Source organism: Furipterus horrens, unplaced genomic scaffold (assembly GCF_987537825.1).
Source record: "Furipterus horrens unplaced genomic scaffold, mFurHor1.1.pri manual_scaffold_7, whole genome shotgun sequence".
Classification (NCBI taxonomy): Eukaryota; Metazoa; Chordata; class Mammalia; order Chiroptera; family Furipteridae; genus Furipterus; species Furipterus horrens.
Genome location: NW_028327177.1, coordinates 112,030,157 through 112,046,792, shown reverse-complemented (window position 1 = coordinate 112,046,792; position 16,636 = coordinate 112,030,157). Strand labels below are relative to the sequence as shown.

The window sequence follows — 16,636 nt, the reverse complement described above, 5'->3', positions numbered from 1 at the left end:
GTCCTCTCCTGGCCTTTTGTGGAACAGGGGAAGACCTCGCAGCTGAGAGTGGCAGGCAGACCTTGGAAGGCTTTTGTGGGTATCTAGTAACTCTTCCTCATGACCTAGGCACAGCACAGGAATACGGGGGCATCATCCGGCATGGCGCCAAGCTTCTGTACGCATTTGCTGAGGCAACTGTGCCCAAAGTGACAATCATCACCAGGAAGGTGAGAAACTTACATTGGAGGTGGTGAGCCCACTCACTCCTTGGAGGATGGTCATGGTTGGAGGTCTGGCCAAGAGTTTGAGTGGGGGAAGGAAGAGTATACCTCAGTCACCCTTAAAAGGATCATGTAAGGATTAGCATTTTTAGCCCTGGAGACACACCCTGCTGAGAAGTCCATAGTCATCTCTGGGAACTGAAGACAGTAGTGGGAAAAAGCCGTGAAGACAGTGAATATTAACTGTGAAAGGCCTCTGGCCTGCACCAAGTGTTCTCTGCTCTGGCTCCCTGGCCTCAAAGACACTGGGCTTTCAGTAGCCCAGAAGGGCTATTCTTGTTTTTTGTCCTTATTTCATTTGGATTCTTGGGGTCTTTTAGGGACATGATCTGGTCAAGTCGAGCGCTAACATTTGTCATTTGGGCCTGTTCTAGGCTTATGGTGGTGCCTATGATGTCATGAGCTCCAAGCACCTTTGTGGTGACACCAACTATGCCTGGCCCACAGCGGAGATTGCAGTCATGGGAGCAAAGGTGAGGACCTCCAGTTTTCCCTTTTCCTGGGTCTAGAGACTATACTTTCCCAGCAGGAGCTTAATGCACAGCCGGGATATGTTGGGAGTAAGGCCAGAGCCCCAGGATGGGCCAAGACTCCAGGGAGTTGGGGTCTAGATCCTGGCAAGTCTCCCTCCTGGGGCCCCAGGGCCCGCTTTGCCTCCTGTCCTGCACTCTCACTTCAGGCCCTTGCTGGTATGTTCGGGCTCAGAGCGGCAAGAGCCCAGACTAGGATCTGAGATTGTCAGTAAAGGGATGAGTTGGCTGAACCAGCCTTTGAGAGAATCAGACTTTTCCCCCAACCCCATCTCTTCTAGGGTGGGTCCCTGAGCCACTCTTTGAGCCCATAGAAGCTAAACTGTAGTTCTGACCCTGGTGGCTTTGGACAGGATACTTCCTGTTGCTCAGCTTATTCCCTGTTCCTTTCCTGCTTTGAAATAGCTATTGGGGTTGAGCGAGATAACCCCCCAGCTGACTTTTAGGGGTCCTGATGTAAAGACTTATCTTTAGTCCCCCATACATCTACATTGGTGATTCAGTGTGTGTCCTCCTCTGGCCATGGAATTCTGTACTCAGGGTTCAGGATCATGGAAAAGGAAAACAGCATTTTACTTCCTCCTGATGCAGAGACCATGGACCTAGTAGTGAAACATAGGCCACACGTCTTTGGATAAGTGCAATGGACTCGTGGCAGGATGGAATCTGGGGAGACAATCTCTTGGCTTTGCCTGGGCTGCCTGTCATTGGGGCCACAGCTGAGCACCCCATCGCACAGTTCTGGAAATATGATGGGTGATTCCAGACAGTGCTCGTCTCTGTGCCCAAGCACCTGGAGCTGGCCCTTCACTCCAGTACACTTTCGTTTACCAAGAAGTTTACAACCACAGGCAGTGATAATGAGTTGAGGGAAGTCTGTCAGGGTTGGGATCTCCAGCGAAATTCATTAAATCCTCTCACGACAGGGAGCTGTGGAGATCATCTTCAAAGGACATGAGAATGTGGAAGATGCTCAAGCAGAATATATTGACAAGTTTGCCAACCCTTTTCCTGCAGCAGTGAGAGGTAGGCACTGTGGTGGGGAGGGCAGCTTGGCTCATTTGTTGGGTCACTTGCTCATTCTTTTTCTAGAAAAAGTCTCAATAAGTGCTTTTGTTATTACAGTCAAATCTTGGGGCTGGCCCCGGAAAGTCATCACTTAAAGACAGTGGGGTCTGATAGGCTGCTTTGGTAACTGGGATCCAAGTAACATTGCTGAAATGGCCCACACCCTAGGCATGTGCCTTGACCGGGAATTGAACCCGTGACCTTTTGGGTTACAGGACAACACTTCAGCCAACTGAGCCACACTGGCTAGGGCTAGAATCTACTACTACTTTCTTTTTTTTTTTTTAAAGAGGGAGAGAAATATCCATGTGTGAGAGATGCATCAGTGGTTGCCTCTCGCATGCCCCTAACTGGGGACCGGCCTGTAACCCAGGCATGTGTTCTGACTGGGAATTGAACTGACGACATTTTGGTTCGCAGGTCAGTGCTCAATCCACTGAGCAAGACCAGCCAAGGCTAGAATCTACTTCTTGATGGTTGGAGTGTCTGTCACATTGTAGAGGGACTTGTTTACAGGGATGGGAGGAACTGTAGCTATTTTTGAAAATTCACATTTATTTTCTTTATTTCCTATTGACTTCATCTTGGCAGAGCGAGGAGTCACATTTTTCTTTCTCTGTCTTTCTTCTTTCTTCTTTTTTTGTAAAGTTGGGGACCTGCCACAGGAATGGGAGCTCCAGGGATGCAGGCGAGGGTTCACTGGGCCCGGCCCCTTTTATATCAAGTTTGGTCCAGTTCACATTTTGGGTCCCAGAGATGGTGCCCAGGCTAAGCACAAGATTGGAGGGTGGCATCATCTGAGGGTGCAGATGTTATCACTTTTCTGTGTTCACCAGGGTTTGTGGATGACATCATCCAGCCTTCCTCTACGCGAGCCCGAATCTGCTGTGACCTGGATGTTTTAGCCAGCAAGAAGGTACAACGTCCTTGGAGGAAGCATGCAAATATTCCATTGTAAACAAATCAAAGGAAAATAAACCGAGAGCTAGTCACCTGGCTCTTAGAACTCATCCCTGCATTTTTTGCAATCATGAAACCTGAGAATCTAAGTAATAGTAATTACTTGGAAAGGCTAAGTTTATTACATTCTAGAAAGATTTCATTTTTGCTTTACTGTAAAATTATTTGCTTGATTAAAAATATTGGTATATTTTTTAGCATAAACTTCATTTTTTATAGAAATCTGAAAAATCAGAACTAGAAAGAGAACAGTATAGTCACCTAAAGTTATCCCTTATTTAACACCTCTGTGTATTGTTTTCTGCCCTCTACCCCCCAATAATTTTCTTCCGCTGCAGGTGAGATAATAAACTTTCAAGGGTGAAGTATTTATCTGCTTTAGTCTTCAGTTTCTTTACTTTTAAATAATACACCCTTTTAATTCCTCCAGGATTTGTTGAGGATTAAATGAGATGTTTGCAAGTGTGTACATGTGTACATGTCTCTGAACGGGCATGTGTGTGTGTCTAACAATAGATCCTCAGCAAGATGAATACCCTATGTTATTTCCAGAAATGTGTTCTCACACTTAAAAAGCTTTATTTTGGAAATTTTGGAACTTATAAAAATGTTGCAAGAGTTGTTAATTATATGTCCTTCACTTAAATTCTCCAGCTAACATTTTCTACATTTGCTTCACATCTCTTCCATAAATTTTTATTATTATTTTTATTGACCCATTTGAGAGTAAGTTACAGAATCATGACCCTTTGTTTCCTCAAAATGTAATGTTTATTTCGTAGGAAATAAGGCTCAGTGTCTTATATACTCTTTTATGACTGACATTTTTGAAGAGTGTTTGCCAATTATTTTGTTGAATGTCCCGCAATTTGAGTTTGATTTTTTCCAGATGTTTAGATACCGGTAATAGGAATACATAAGTGTGTTCTTTCTATGTATCACATTAGGGAACAGGTGATGCTAACTTTTTCTCCCCATTATTGATAAAATTGACTCAGATCACTTGGTTAAGATAGTGTTTGCAAAGACTACCATTTTCTCTTTGTAATTAATAATTGGTTCTTTAAGTCTGCCTGTCAACAAACTCTTATCCAGTACTTTTAAGTATCCATTGATGAGTCCTGCCTCAATCAGTTATTCTATATTGAGTGTAAAATATTACGTTTCTAACACTTATTATTTAGTTGGTATTCTGTTGGAAGAGCTTTCTCTTCTCGCATTTTATTTTTTTCAGTAGCATTTTTTTAAGTCCCGTTTTATTTATTTACTTTTAGAGAGAGGGAAAGAGAGGGAGAGAAACAGCAACGTGCGAGATATACATTGATTATTTACCTCTAGCACACCCCCAACCAGGCAACCCAGGCACATGCCCTGACTGGGAATCAAACTGGCGACCCTCTGGTTCGCAGACCGGTGCTCAGTCCACTCTCTGACACCAGCCAGGGCTCTTGTTTTTGTTGTTTTAGTATCAGTTTAGACTCATGGATTTTTAAAAACATATTTCCTGAAATAATTTTTCTTACTATGCTATTACCCTATCAAATTTTCAAATACACATTGTAGTAGTTTGTTACATTTTTTTCCCTGCCACATCCCTAACCCTACCCCAGGATTTAAGTTTCTTGAGATTGGGAGCCATATATTATTTGTAATTAAAATCTGTGCTTGTTACACAGTAGGTGTTTCCTAAATGTTTTAGTGAATATGTTTACCAATCAAAATATTTAGACTCCTGGATTTAAAATTGGTTATTTATTTTGATGCACAAACTTTCCTGATTTGGCCATTGGGAGCTCCTTCATGCTGACTCAATTCTTTTGATATGCTCTAATGACTTTGGTGTACTTCCTTATTTTTTGACACACGATTATGTACCAGCCCTAGAATAGTGATTTCTCCAAGAGCCCTAATTTCTTGTAGATGTTATTTAGAAGCTGTGATTGACACTGGATGGTCACACTGGTGTCAGTGCTTCTAGGTATTTTCAGCAGACTAGGAAATATTTATATAAATATGTATTTGGGGAATATGTATATATAAATGTATATTATGTATAAAATTTGAAAATCATGAGTTCATACTGAAACTTTTAACTTCAATCTAACATACTGGTTCTTCTTTGCCTCCCCCTATTCCATATTTATGCTTGTCTTTTCCCACAGTGATAAAACTTTACTTCCATTATCTTCAATATATTTTACTCATTTGCTCAATCCTACAATAAATAAGGTTTTAGAACCATTAAAACTATACCAACAATAAACCGAAGATAAAGTTCAACGGGAGGTACATGGTCAAGTTATTTGGATTAGTAACTGGGTGATGATTATGTTATCAATTTGTGAGTCAGAGTCCTTTGTCTGTTATACTTGTAGACTTTATTGAGTATGTAAAGCATTAAGAGTCATACCAGAACTGGAGATTTTAAGTAGTTTAAGCAGAAAAACCAACCGTGGAGTGTTGCTACAGTGTGCCCCATAGCGTGTGCTTTATTCTGTGGTGGGAGCCTTGGGTCCTCCCACCACTGATGACTGTCCCTTGTTCCAACCCTGTGGCTGCTTAAGTCTGTAATCCCTGCTTGGATGTTGCATCATTTAAAGCTCATCTTGACCAAAGCCAGTATGTGATCATTATCTACTTTCCCCATTTCTACCAGCCGTCCCACTATCCCAGGTAGCCAGGCTTAAGCCCTTAGGAGTTATTTTTTAGTTATTTTGAGCATCTTTCTTCCCTCTCCAGTTGGATAATGGAACTCTCCATTCTAGCTGGGCTTTGAATACTTGCGCAACAGTCTCTATCCTCATCTCTGTGGGCTCCCCCTGAGCCTGTTCTGAGCTAATAGATTTAATTACAGTCCCAGATTTTCTTGCATTCCTCTGGTTTAGCACTTCCAGTGGATAATACACTGTTCTCTAAGGTCTTTGGCCCACATAGAAGGTTCTTGTCTGTCCGTCCCTTGCTTGCCTAGGTAGGTTTTTGATCTCAGTCCTGTTGCCTCTACATTAGAACACTTCCTCTCCAGTCTACTCATGCTCAAGGATCTGACTTCTCCATGAGTTCATCTCAAATTGTGAACTCAAACTGATTCTGCTTATAGAGCAGGTTTTAAGCACCTAATTGTCCACCCCCCAACTCCCCATACATGTACTTGTATTCCTAACTAGGTGGTAAATTCCTGAGGGGCAGATACTGTTTGGCCAGAGGTTCTTTGTACTTCTCTTTGGAACCTAGTACAGAACTAAAAGGAAGACTAGAAGCCACTGGAAGCTGGGAAACATGTAGCATACTACTGGACTTTCAATCGCCTTCTGGCTAAGGGAGAGCAGGTTGGTCATTATGTGGCTCAACAGCTTAGCATTGCCTGGCTAGTACAATTTCTAGGTTCAGCAGGTCTAGGATTTTAACTGTTTTGGGGAAAATGGTGCTATATAGTCCATGTAAGAATAGTAGCAGGCACAAGCTTGTGTTCTTTACTTTTTTATTTTTGAAAAAGGAGTACAAGAAGTATTTTACCAGGCTGTGAAATCTGGATGCTGAGAAGGGCTTTATGCTTGGGCCTGCTATAAGAATAGGGGAACCAGCCCAATAAAACATTTGGGCAAGTGGCTTCTAGAAAGCCTTGAAGTAAGACAGTGGAAAAGTCCCATCTGAAAACCAAGCTGGAGCCCTGGCTGTTGTGGCTCAGTGGATTGAGTGTCGGCCTGCGAGCCAAGTGTCGCTGGTTTGATTCCCAGTCAGGGCACACGACTAGGTTGCACGTCAGGTCCCCAGTTGGGGGCGCGAGAGGCAACCACACAGTGATGTTTCTCTCCCTCTTTCTCCTCTCTCTAAAAATAAATGAACAAACAAGTAAATAATTTAAATAAATAAATAAAAACCAAGCTGGTGGCCAAGGAAACATGAAGCTGTAAGACCTTGGAAGCTTTGTCAAATAGACCAGCCTCTGTGGACTGCAGACTGCCTTGAGAATGGTGACAGTATTTTCATTGACAGCTGTGCAGGAATGCCTTTCCCAATTGTTCTCACCTTAAGGGGAGGAAGATAAATGTTGATAATTGTAACCAGTGAGGACTTGGATTCAATGAGCAGAGTGTTGGCAAGTGTCTGTCTTTAGACAGAGCTGTAGAGGGTAGGAAAAACTGCAAGTGTCCCACTCCAAGTAAGGACCTGCCCCTGCTCCAAGTAAGTAAACCAATTTGACCCAAGCCACACAACTAATGAGTAGTGAAGCTGAATTAGAACCCAGGCAGACTTTTCTGAACCCCAAGCCTGTTTTCTAAACTATTGAGTATTGCCTCGCAAATGAGGGAGATGGGATAAGTGCCTAGGGGTCGGGATGAGAAAAGTGGTTTGCTCCACTGTGATTGTCTCAAAGGAGCCAAAGAGCTACTGGATTGGAAAAGCTTTCCTACCTCATCCATCATGGCCATTTTTTTGAGTTGCTAGAGTAACGGGGAGCACATCCACATGCATCCTTCTAGTGCTTGTTAGAAAGTGCTTATGTTTTGAGAAAAGTTCTTCCAGCTTCCCTTACGACCATCTCTTGGTCTTCCCAGCCCAATTCTGTGCCTTTGATGAACTGATGCTAGTGCTTTAGATATGGTCTGCCCACTCAAGAGAGGCCTCTGAAGGACTCTCAGCGCCTTTTTAAATTAGTCTAGACTTGACCTGTTTGACAAATGTTTTTCATGTCCTTCTGGTTCCAAAGGATTTCTGAAAAACTGTAGCTTCTTTCTTTTAGTGGGAACTACTGGTCTCCATGTTCCCTTGCATCTGTTAGCATGGGATCTCCAAGCAAGAGCTGTGGCCACTTATTAGGTAGTACCCCAGTCTGGGGCCTCTGTGGAGTCTAGTCAACACATCTGGCAGGTATAGCAGCTTTGGTAGGTAGGTCCTGACCATGTCCCTACTGTGCTGGATGGTGAGAAGTGACTCCTTTATGTGTTCCTGGGAGCAGAAAGCTGTACTTTAAAACATTATGCTTGATAGGGACCCATGTAGAACAGGGCACTTAGGAGGGCAGGAATGGAACCCTACCTGAGTTTTTGGTCTTTTCATACTGAAAAGCCTGAGCAGGCACTAAGCCTTTGTTTCCCAAGAAGACATGGTTCTGTGTTTGATGGACTCAAAAGTCACAGTTAAGCTTGTTGGAAAGCTTGTCCCTACATAGAGTCACACATGAGTAAAGCCCTGGTCTCGTTTCATAAATTGATGGCACTCAAGTTGCCAGGGAGACACACCCATCCTTAGCACCCTCCCTCCTTAGCTGCCTAGAGAGCTTCCTTGCTGATTAACCTCCTGGATCCCTGCCTTTTCTGCAGACATTGTAGGCCACCCAGTGAACACAGCCCCAAATACATGACCAGGCCCATAAAATGTAGAGTGTGACCTCTAGCACCAATATCAAGAAAAAGCCCTCACTTTTACGGCCACGTAGAATCTCGGTGGTCTTTAAAGGACCACTGATAGGGGGCAACTATGCATGACCCCAGGGTCCAGATCTCAGGGGGAGCACCCAAGCTATAGACCAGTGGATTGTCCCTGGATGCCTCCTCCAAAACTCAGCCTGCAAGAGACTTCCTCTGAACCACAGACAACTTGGCCTACTCATTCTCTCATGGGAAATCCAAGGAATAAAAGAAAATTAACAAGCTAGTCCTAAATTTCTATCTGAAAAAAAAAAAATCTCACTGACACAGTAATTCTGCCATTTAACAAATATCTGAAAGAGCAAACTCAAGAGCAGGAGGACAGAAAATCATCTCTTTAAAAGCTTTCCTAGTAGTACAATAGGATGACTACCACAGCCTGATTTTGAATAGTTTATTAAAGGAAAGGTGAAGCATCAGTTTCAAATTGTACAAAAGGAAAAAAACCTCATATTGCAAATGTACAATTTACAGGATTACTAGCAAAACCAATCAAGGAGACACTGAAAATACAAAATTTCGATTGATTTCAAACTGAACTGGAAACCCATTGGAGTAGCTATTAAACCTTTTTTGTTGCATGGTAGTCTACAATTCTAAGTCAGCATCTGTTTTTCACGTGAGACTGTCAAGCAAAGGGTCAATCTGTGCCTGTGCCAGGACACCTCCCAGCTTGCTCCCTGGCCAGAACCAGAGGCAGGGCTGGCATCGTGGACTGTCCAGTCATTCCTGCCCCTTCACTTCCAGTGAAGTCCACATCTCTGGAAGAAAGCGAGGCCCCTGCCCCCCTAACTGGAGCCCAAGAGTTGCTAAATTAGCAGATAAAACATTTTTGGCAACTGAGTTTTTTTTTTTTTTTTTCCAGAATTATACAAATATTGAGAAAAATCTGTTTTGTGTTTGCTTACTAAAAGGATGAAGAAAATATATTTTGCTTTCCTGGATAAAAGATAATCACTGGGTGCACAGATTTTTTAAAAAAATGCTTTTCATTTTTGGTAAAAGGTAAGCCTCATGATTCTGTTGCAGCTCCTTAAAAAAACAGCCCAGAAATAGTTGTGAATGGATTGGCTTGGAAATTGAGGCTTACTTTAAAAATCAGAAAGGAAGCAACTGAGTGGGCTTTTAAAAACAACAGTAGCAAATCATAAAAGGTTTAAGCAGACTGTAACTCTAAATCATTGAAGGCTGTCCTGAAGATTCATTTCTTTCCCCAAAAGAATAATTCTTAATATGCACATTTAACACTGAAATGTAGCTGTATTTCAAGGTAAGCTTAGGAACTTCACCCTCTAAGCACAGACTTCTATGCAGCACATCTATAATTGGTAAACTTAATTCACAAAATTAGCGCATAAAGGTATTAAGTGCATGGGAAGGAGACACAGTTATGTTACACTTAAAATTACTTTTGTATGGCAAAGGAGTTATGATTATCTTTTTAAGAAAATGGAAGTCTATGTAACTTGAATTTGGCAGGGCATGAAATAAGTGGTAAAAACAGCAAACTGATAACTTCAGAACCATTTTTGTTTTACTGAGAATACTTTATTTGCTGGTAGAAGTTGCTAAAAATGCACAGAACAAATATACCAATAGAAAATGTACTGTATTTGAATCCCTATTCTATATAAAATGAACGGTGTACAGCATCTGTTGGAAAAACGGCTGCATGGACATTTCTTATTTTATGCCCCTGTTATAAATAAAAATAAACCTTTTTATTCAAGAGTATATAAAATCTGGGAATCCGTATCCATAGAGGGCATGTGGTTTTTGGCAGAGATGCACTGTCAGAATTTCAACTTAGCTTGTCAATATTCTGCTCCTCCATATTTCTGTATTCCATAATGTCAACCAAATCCAATGAGCTCCAAAACACTTCTTCAGCAATTAAAATGAGCTGCTTACTCATAGGTTTAATAAAAATGGTTAGCTTTTAAAACATAAAAAGGCAAAATGTTAAAACGGTTTTTAAATTGTACAACAGGAAAATAAAGTTAAAAATATTTTTTTACTCAATGCAGAGTTTTCATAAAACAGGTGTATAACAGTGTTTATTTTGACAACTGTTTTAAAAATTTAAAATGTTTTCCTCTTTTCAGAAAAAACACATCTGTTTTGGGTAAGTCCAATGTTAGGACACAAATGATTTTTCAGGTCAGTCTTTCTGAGGTGACATTCACCAACACTCCCTTGGGTAACTTACATGCTCCTCTTCTGTCACTGCAAAAGGGGATTGACCTCAACCATTTGATTAAAAAACGAATCAGATCACATCGAAAGTGTTTTTCCCCTTACAAGCTATCACAGTATATAGGCCTCTAGCTCTAAATAATAGAGTTCCAGATTCGTAAGTTTTCTCCAGACTTCAGAACATAGGCATTCCAAATCCCTAGAAAATGAGAAACACAATCATTAAATTCATGCAAAAAATGAGACCCAGAAACCATAAATAAAAATTAGTAATAATTTAACATTTACTGAATCGTCTTCTATGATAGCTGCAGAATCAAAGAAATCTGGCCTCAGCTCAGCTCTCTCTCGCCGATTTCTTGATGGAGGCTACAAAGAGAAACCAGTTAGTTCATTTTTTCCTGAGATAAATTAGTACAATGAACTGTGATAAACAGCTAGTTTTTCCAGTGGTACCACAAGTATTCAGAAATGTTAAGGGTCAGTTTTGAAAGGAAAAGGGTCTGGCTTTTACATGGAGCATACATTTAAAAAAATAACTGGCTTTTAATTATCACTTAGACAAGAAAAAGGCTTTCAAATTATGAGTCGATTGAATATGTAAATGCCTATAATTAATTTTGGGGCCTATAAACATACAACATACCTTTCAGTCATAGCATTGTAAAATTGATCAAATAGACAGAACTTCATTAAATTCCCTGAAGCAGGTAGATGGAAAGATATTGATGGGCTCATGAAAGGGAAGTTAATAGATTAGAGTGACATTATCTCATCGAAAATCAAAACATATACAGCAGAATGTTATGTCTTCAAATTCATATGTTAAAGTGTTAACTCCAGTTACCTCAGAATGTGACTGTTATTTGGAGACAGGGCTTTCAAAGAGGTAATTAAGGTAAAAGGAGGTCATATGGGTGGTCTCTAACCCAATATAATTCATGTCCTTAGAAGAAGAATGAAAAGACGATGCACAAGTAATAGAGGTCTAAGAATGAAATCAACCCTACTTATACCTTGGTCTGAGATTTCTAGACTCCAGAACTATGAGAAAATAAACTTCTGCTGTTTAAGCCACCCACTCAGTGGTATTTATGGCAATCCTAGCAAATTGATACAAAGATAAAGTAATATGAATTCTCCCATCACCCAACTTCAACCACTGTCAAATGTTTGCAAATCTTGTTTTATCAAATGGTCTCACTGTTTATTTCTTCTCTGTGTCATTTCATCTATAATTACCTTCAATATGTATGTCTAATGGGTGGAAATTTTAAAATAAACATAATCACCAAGCATTACTATTCCTAACAAAGTTAATGTCTTAATATACCGAGTCAATAGTCTGTATTTGGTTGTGCTGGATCATGGTATATTGTCACTCTCCAATTTAAACTAAAGTATACAAAGATAGATCTAGTGTTTTTTTCAAGAAGGTAGTAAGAAGGAACCAGTTCTTTTGCCAGAGTTCAAAATTGGACTGCTTTGAAAGCAGGCTTGAAAATCACAAAAGCTCATCCTAATGCCCACAGCCTTACACTGGCCCTCCCCAATGCTGGTCAGTGTTACCCGCTACTTCTCACCTCTCTCTTCCTCCCAGTTTCTGAAAATGAAAATGTCTTACACCAATGCCTTCACATATTTTAACGTAAGAAAAATGTATTGAATTTCCTTACCAGATCAATAACCATGGTGTCTTCAAATTCTTCATTCATATCTTCTAACTGGCTCCGGGATGACATCATCACATCTTCAAAGATGGGCTCAGCATCTTCCTCCATTAGGCCTCGACTGATAAGGAAAAAGCACAGTCAGAAAGCTGTTCACATTCACTGAATTTGGAGTCTTGGCTCTTTTCTTACTTTAGGTTTTCTAACCAATGAAAGCACACTTTCTAATTATAACCTATAGATTGCACAAATTATAATACTGAACTCTAATGTAATTAAAGATCATTCATTTGGTTCACTCAAAATTTCATCTCAACTTATCAGAAAGAAGTGTAATTTAAATGCAATAATAGTAACAGTAGTTAACATTTATTTAGCTATATGTCCATTCCCACAAAACTCTTCAAGTAGTCGGTACTATTATCATCCCAAATTTACAAACGAGGAACCTAAGCGCAGAGGTTTTAGAGCTTGCCCAAAGCCACATAGCTGGCAAGTAGCAGCACGGGATTTATACAATGAAAATCTCCAGGGCCCATGCCCTCCATTCCTGTCCTGTGCTGCAGAGCATGTCATGCTTTATGATTTTAACTCCTAAGACCAAACATCAGAGAAACCCAAATCATTCCACAAAATAACCAGCATCACAGTTATGTTCTTGTGACACTGGATGTGACACTTACACGGCATGCCTCACTCCAGTTCTCACTTTCATGTAGTTCATTCCTGTTCTGTCCTTCCGATTTAAGTCTTCTAATTTTGGCTGGCCTAACCAAGAGATCTGCATCTGAGGACTAAGAGACAGCACTATTACTCATCTTGTGGCAGCAGATAATGAAATTAGCTGATAAGTTCCATGCTAAGAAGTCTGTAGTTGGCTGGCCTAATCCCCATGTAGGGGGAATTAGTTGGATTTATTCCAGGGCCACGGGTGAGAGCATTATCAAAGGATCTGCCTTTGTAGAAATGGCAGTATGTTGCCCAAAGAAATTCCTGTCTCCAAGAGAAGCTGGCCATGGCTAATTGTTAGGTATGAAGGAAATCCCCAAATATGCCTCTTTGAGATAAGTTATTTAGGCAATTAAGGAGCAGTAAATGCAAAAAAGGTCCTGACAATAAACTCTCCTTTTACTGGTGACAAACACTTCAGTCAGCCTAGGTCTCTAAGAAGGTGGAGGAAAACTTTTTCCTCCCCTACAGGTGCTTAAATTATGACCTTCACTCCCCAAATCCCTACCAAATGAGTGCTTCCCAGATCTCTGCAGTCAGCTGCTGTCATATTCACAAATATTCCCAGTTGGGCAGCCAGTCCCCTAAAGCATAAAAATAATGCTGGTGGTAGCTCAGAACTCCCCATAGTTGAACAAGGTAGGGTACAATAGTTTTTCTCAGGCTTTCTGAGGAGATTTGGAGTCAGATGCATGCTGGGCAAAGTCTTCACCTATACTCAATACTTACTGGCACATGAACAGTTGCATAAACACGCCTCTTGAGACTTACAAGATGTAAATTTTAATAACTTAGTAAATAAAATTTGTTGTATGAAGTTCTCTCTAAGAAGCTGTTTTTACATAATTATGTGGGGCTACCACTTTGATTGAACCTGTAAGTCTAGAAAAGGTGGCAGACCACAGCTAGGAGGAAATGACAAGAGGTAAGCTCAGGGAAGCAAGGCAGGCAGCTCTAATGAGGAAGAACCCACCTTGTAGGAAGCTGGTCATACAGTAAAACCAGTTTCTAAGAATGCCCCGTTGTGCACTGGCTGACAATTATCCCTTCAGCTTTGAAGAAAGGCAGATCCTCAAAGCAAAGATGCCTTATGAAAACCCAGGATCTGAATATTTCTAAAACCTCCTCTTTCCATTTCCAACCAGTTTAATTTGCTGAGTTCAAGTGAGAATTCTCTCTTATCTGAGTAATTCACAGAATTACACTAATGTAAATAGGAACATAAGTGAGGAGCTAAGAAAATTTCCAAATTTCCCTAATGTAAATAGGAACATAAGTGAGGAGCTAAGAGAATTTCCAAGTTGAATGAAAATAACAGAAAAAGTTACGCTTTTTTTTAACAGCAAAAGTCATGCAATCACATTTTTTTCAGAGCACCGGTACTAAAAAACATTGTAATTGGTACTGTGGGAAAAGGTAAGATCTTGATTCTCTCTTAGCAAAAGGGTAGCTATTTCTCAAAATTTATCAAGTATCTTATTCATTCTTAATCCACAGTTTAAGTTTAAAATATAAACTTAATCAAGATTAAGTACTATTAATTAAGTGGATGATAAAAGTAATATAGCCTACTTATTTGGTGTTCAGACTAGAATAGGCTCTTTCGCCAATGAAGTGACCTGAATGTCATCTTGGCAAGTCATTCAGAAGAAACAGACCTGCCCAATGACTGTGTAAACTCCATCTGAAAGTAGCAGTTAGTGAGACACCATGCACTTAAAGTCTCTGAACTGCAGACATCTGTTTGCAGACTTATTATACATCTTCTAATATAAATTATTTAACCGTTATTTGTGGTTTTGTTTTCTCATGAACTGACCAGTAAAACAGCCTGATGAGCAAAAAGTTTTTCTTAGTTTAAAGTTACAGGTTTTCTTGTCAAGAAATGAACTTGTACTACTTACTTGTGTAAAAAGTCGGGTTCAGAACCATGTTCAGACTCAGGTTCCTGAATCTGCTCTCCCATGGGCCGGCTATTCTCCCGCAGGACAGTAGAAGTGAGCTGTGGTGCTGGCAGGGGTCCAGGAGTCTGAATCATGGTGTCAGTTCTATTTAGCCACGTATTATCCAGACTTTCATCTGTAAAATTCCAGTTAGTCAAAGAATCTCATGGGTGAACTCTGGTAGAAGTTACAGCATGAACTTGAACATGGTTCTGGAGTTACACTGCCTAGTTATGATCCCAGTTATACCACTCACTTGTGTGACTTTAAGTTAAACTTCCAAAATTCAGGTTTTTCATATACAAAATAGGACTATCAGTACTTTACCTCATGAATTTGTAAGGATTAAATGAGGTAATGTATATAACATCAAATGTTAAGTATCCTCGCATTATCATCTATTCCAAGTCCCTCTGTCTCATGGTGAAGGGAATGGAGCCAGCTTGAAATCTCTGTAACCTTCCTTTACTCAAACAGTAAAGGTCCTCTGAGTCTTAAAGGAGCCCCATGCAGCAGCACTTAAAAATCTGGATGGCTTTTCCTGAGAACTCAGCAAATCCTGCTACACAACTGAACACTGGTCACCAGAGGGAAAGTCCTACCTCTTCAGGGAAATCTTCCCTCATCACCCACCAGCCTCACTTACCATTCTCTTTTAACTTCTAGAGGAAATAGAATCATTCCTGCTCACTAGGACTAAATTTATACACTGTCCTGCATTGGCAGGTTATTTGTCATGTACATAGGTTATCTATAATTACATTTAAGTTTCTTAAAGGGACCAGGAACTTTTTCTTTTTGAAGACGATTAGAGCAGATTAAAGCATTATATGCATACCTAAACCATATACTAATAAAATTATTAAATTGTAAACATTCTATAGAAATTTAAATTATTTTCTTAATACGGAAGATTTAAAAAATGTTACTGCTATGTCTTCCCATTGCTGCCCCCCCCCGCCCCGCCCATTATGTCTTAGAGATGTGTGCATGTTAGGTTGCTCACCTGCTGTCAACCATTCCATCTCTCTCTATTCAGGTTTCGAAAATTTTGTCAGATGCATGTGTACATTTTGTTAGTTCTTTTTCCCTGAAAATGCCTACCTATTATTTGGTTAAGGTCGTTCCATCAATCCGAAGCTCACTACTGAATCTCTTCTTAGTTAATCAGCAAGAATATGTTATATCTCCTTTTACTCACACCACCCTTCATTTAATTCAAAACTTTTATTCTCTGTTGCACTTAAAATTTTATGATCATGAGAATGATGTAGGAATGAATGTAAGAATGGTTCTTAACCGGGTACCCTCATCTTTCAGCTCTTTCCTACATATCATCTTTTCCAGAATATCTTTCCTGATTCATTAAAAGTTTAGCCACTTCTTGTATGTTCTCAGAGAACTTTTCTGGCCAATCATTGCCTTACCATGTTGAACTGAAAACTGCCTGCTTCTCTCCCTATCTGTATTATGAGCTCTTTTACTAACACCTCATCTCCAGCACCTGGCACAGGTCTTAGGAAGGTGTTTGGTAAAGACTGACTGACTGAATAACTTCAGGAAGAACTCACTCTTCTTGAAGAGATCTTCCTAACCTAAAGAGTCCACAATGGAAACACTTTTGCAAAGCTTTCATGGTTACACCAAACAGATGAAACTTTGCTGTCTGAGGGTTCTGGGCATATCAGCTTAGTCACTTGGTAAATTTCATATGGACATAAAGCAAGTTTTCTTTTTTGCAATTTGGCAATTAGAGATTAGGTTATCTGGTCTATAAATGCTTCTCTTAGCCCTAAAGATAATCATACTGGCAGCTCCATTATTGAAAAAAAATTTTTGGTTAAATTC

The 16,636-nt window shown here is 40.2% G+C and overlaps 2 protein-coding genes across 6 annotated transcripts in view; one reads left to right on the top strand and one right to left on the bottom strand.

Moving 5' to 3' along the window:
- Positions 1 to 3,191, top strand: part of PCCB (propionyl-CoA carboxylase subunit beta) — a 61,145-nt gene extending 57,954 nt beyond the window's left edge. For all 3 annotated transcript variants that reach the window (XM_090284296.1, XM_090284295.1, XM_090284294.1), the window contains 4 exons: positions 109 to 209; positions 638 to 736; positions 1,720 to 1,819; positions 2,698 to 3,191. In XM_090284296.1, coding sequence (XP_090140422.1) covers positions 109 to 209; positions 638 to 736; positions 1,720 to 1,819; positions 2,698 to 2,819 — 422 coding nt within the window. In that variant the 3' untranslated portion in view covers positions 2,820 to 3,191. The remainder of the gene's footprint in view (positions 1 to 108; positions 210 to 637; positions 737 to 1,719; positions 1,820 to 2,697) is intronic.
- Positions 3,192 to 8,630: 5,439 nt separating this feature from the next.
- The window catches only part of STAG1 (STAG1 cohesin complex component), a 382,246-nt gene continuing 374,240 nt past the window's right edge, over positions 8,631 to 16,636 (bottom strand). For 2 of the 3 annotated variants that reach the window (XM_090284291.1, XM_090284292.1), the window contains exons 30-34: positions 14,750 to 14,924; positions 12,800 to 12,910; positions 12,123 to 12,237; positions 10,735 to 10,815; positions 8,631 to 10,645 (exon numbers count right to left, since the gene is read on the bottom strand). In XM_090284291.1, coding sequence (XP_090140417.1) covers positions 10,622 to 10,645; positions 10,735 to 10,815; positions 12,123 to 12,237; positions 12,800 to 12,910; positions 14,750 to 14,924 — 506 coding nt within the window. In that variant the 3' untranslated portion in view covers positions 8,631 to 10,621. The remainder of the gene's footprint in view (positions 10,646 to 10,734; positions 10,816 to 12,122; positions 12,238 to 12,799; positions 12,911 to 14,749; positions 14,925 to 16,636) is intronic. The other variant, XM_090284293.1, reaches the window with a different exon arrangement.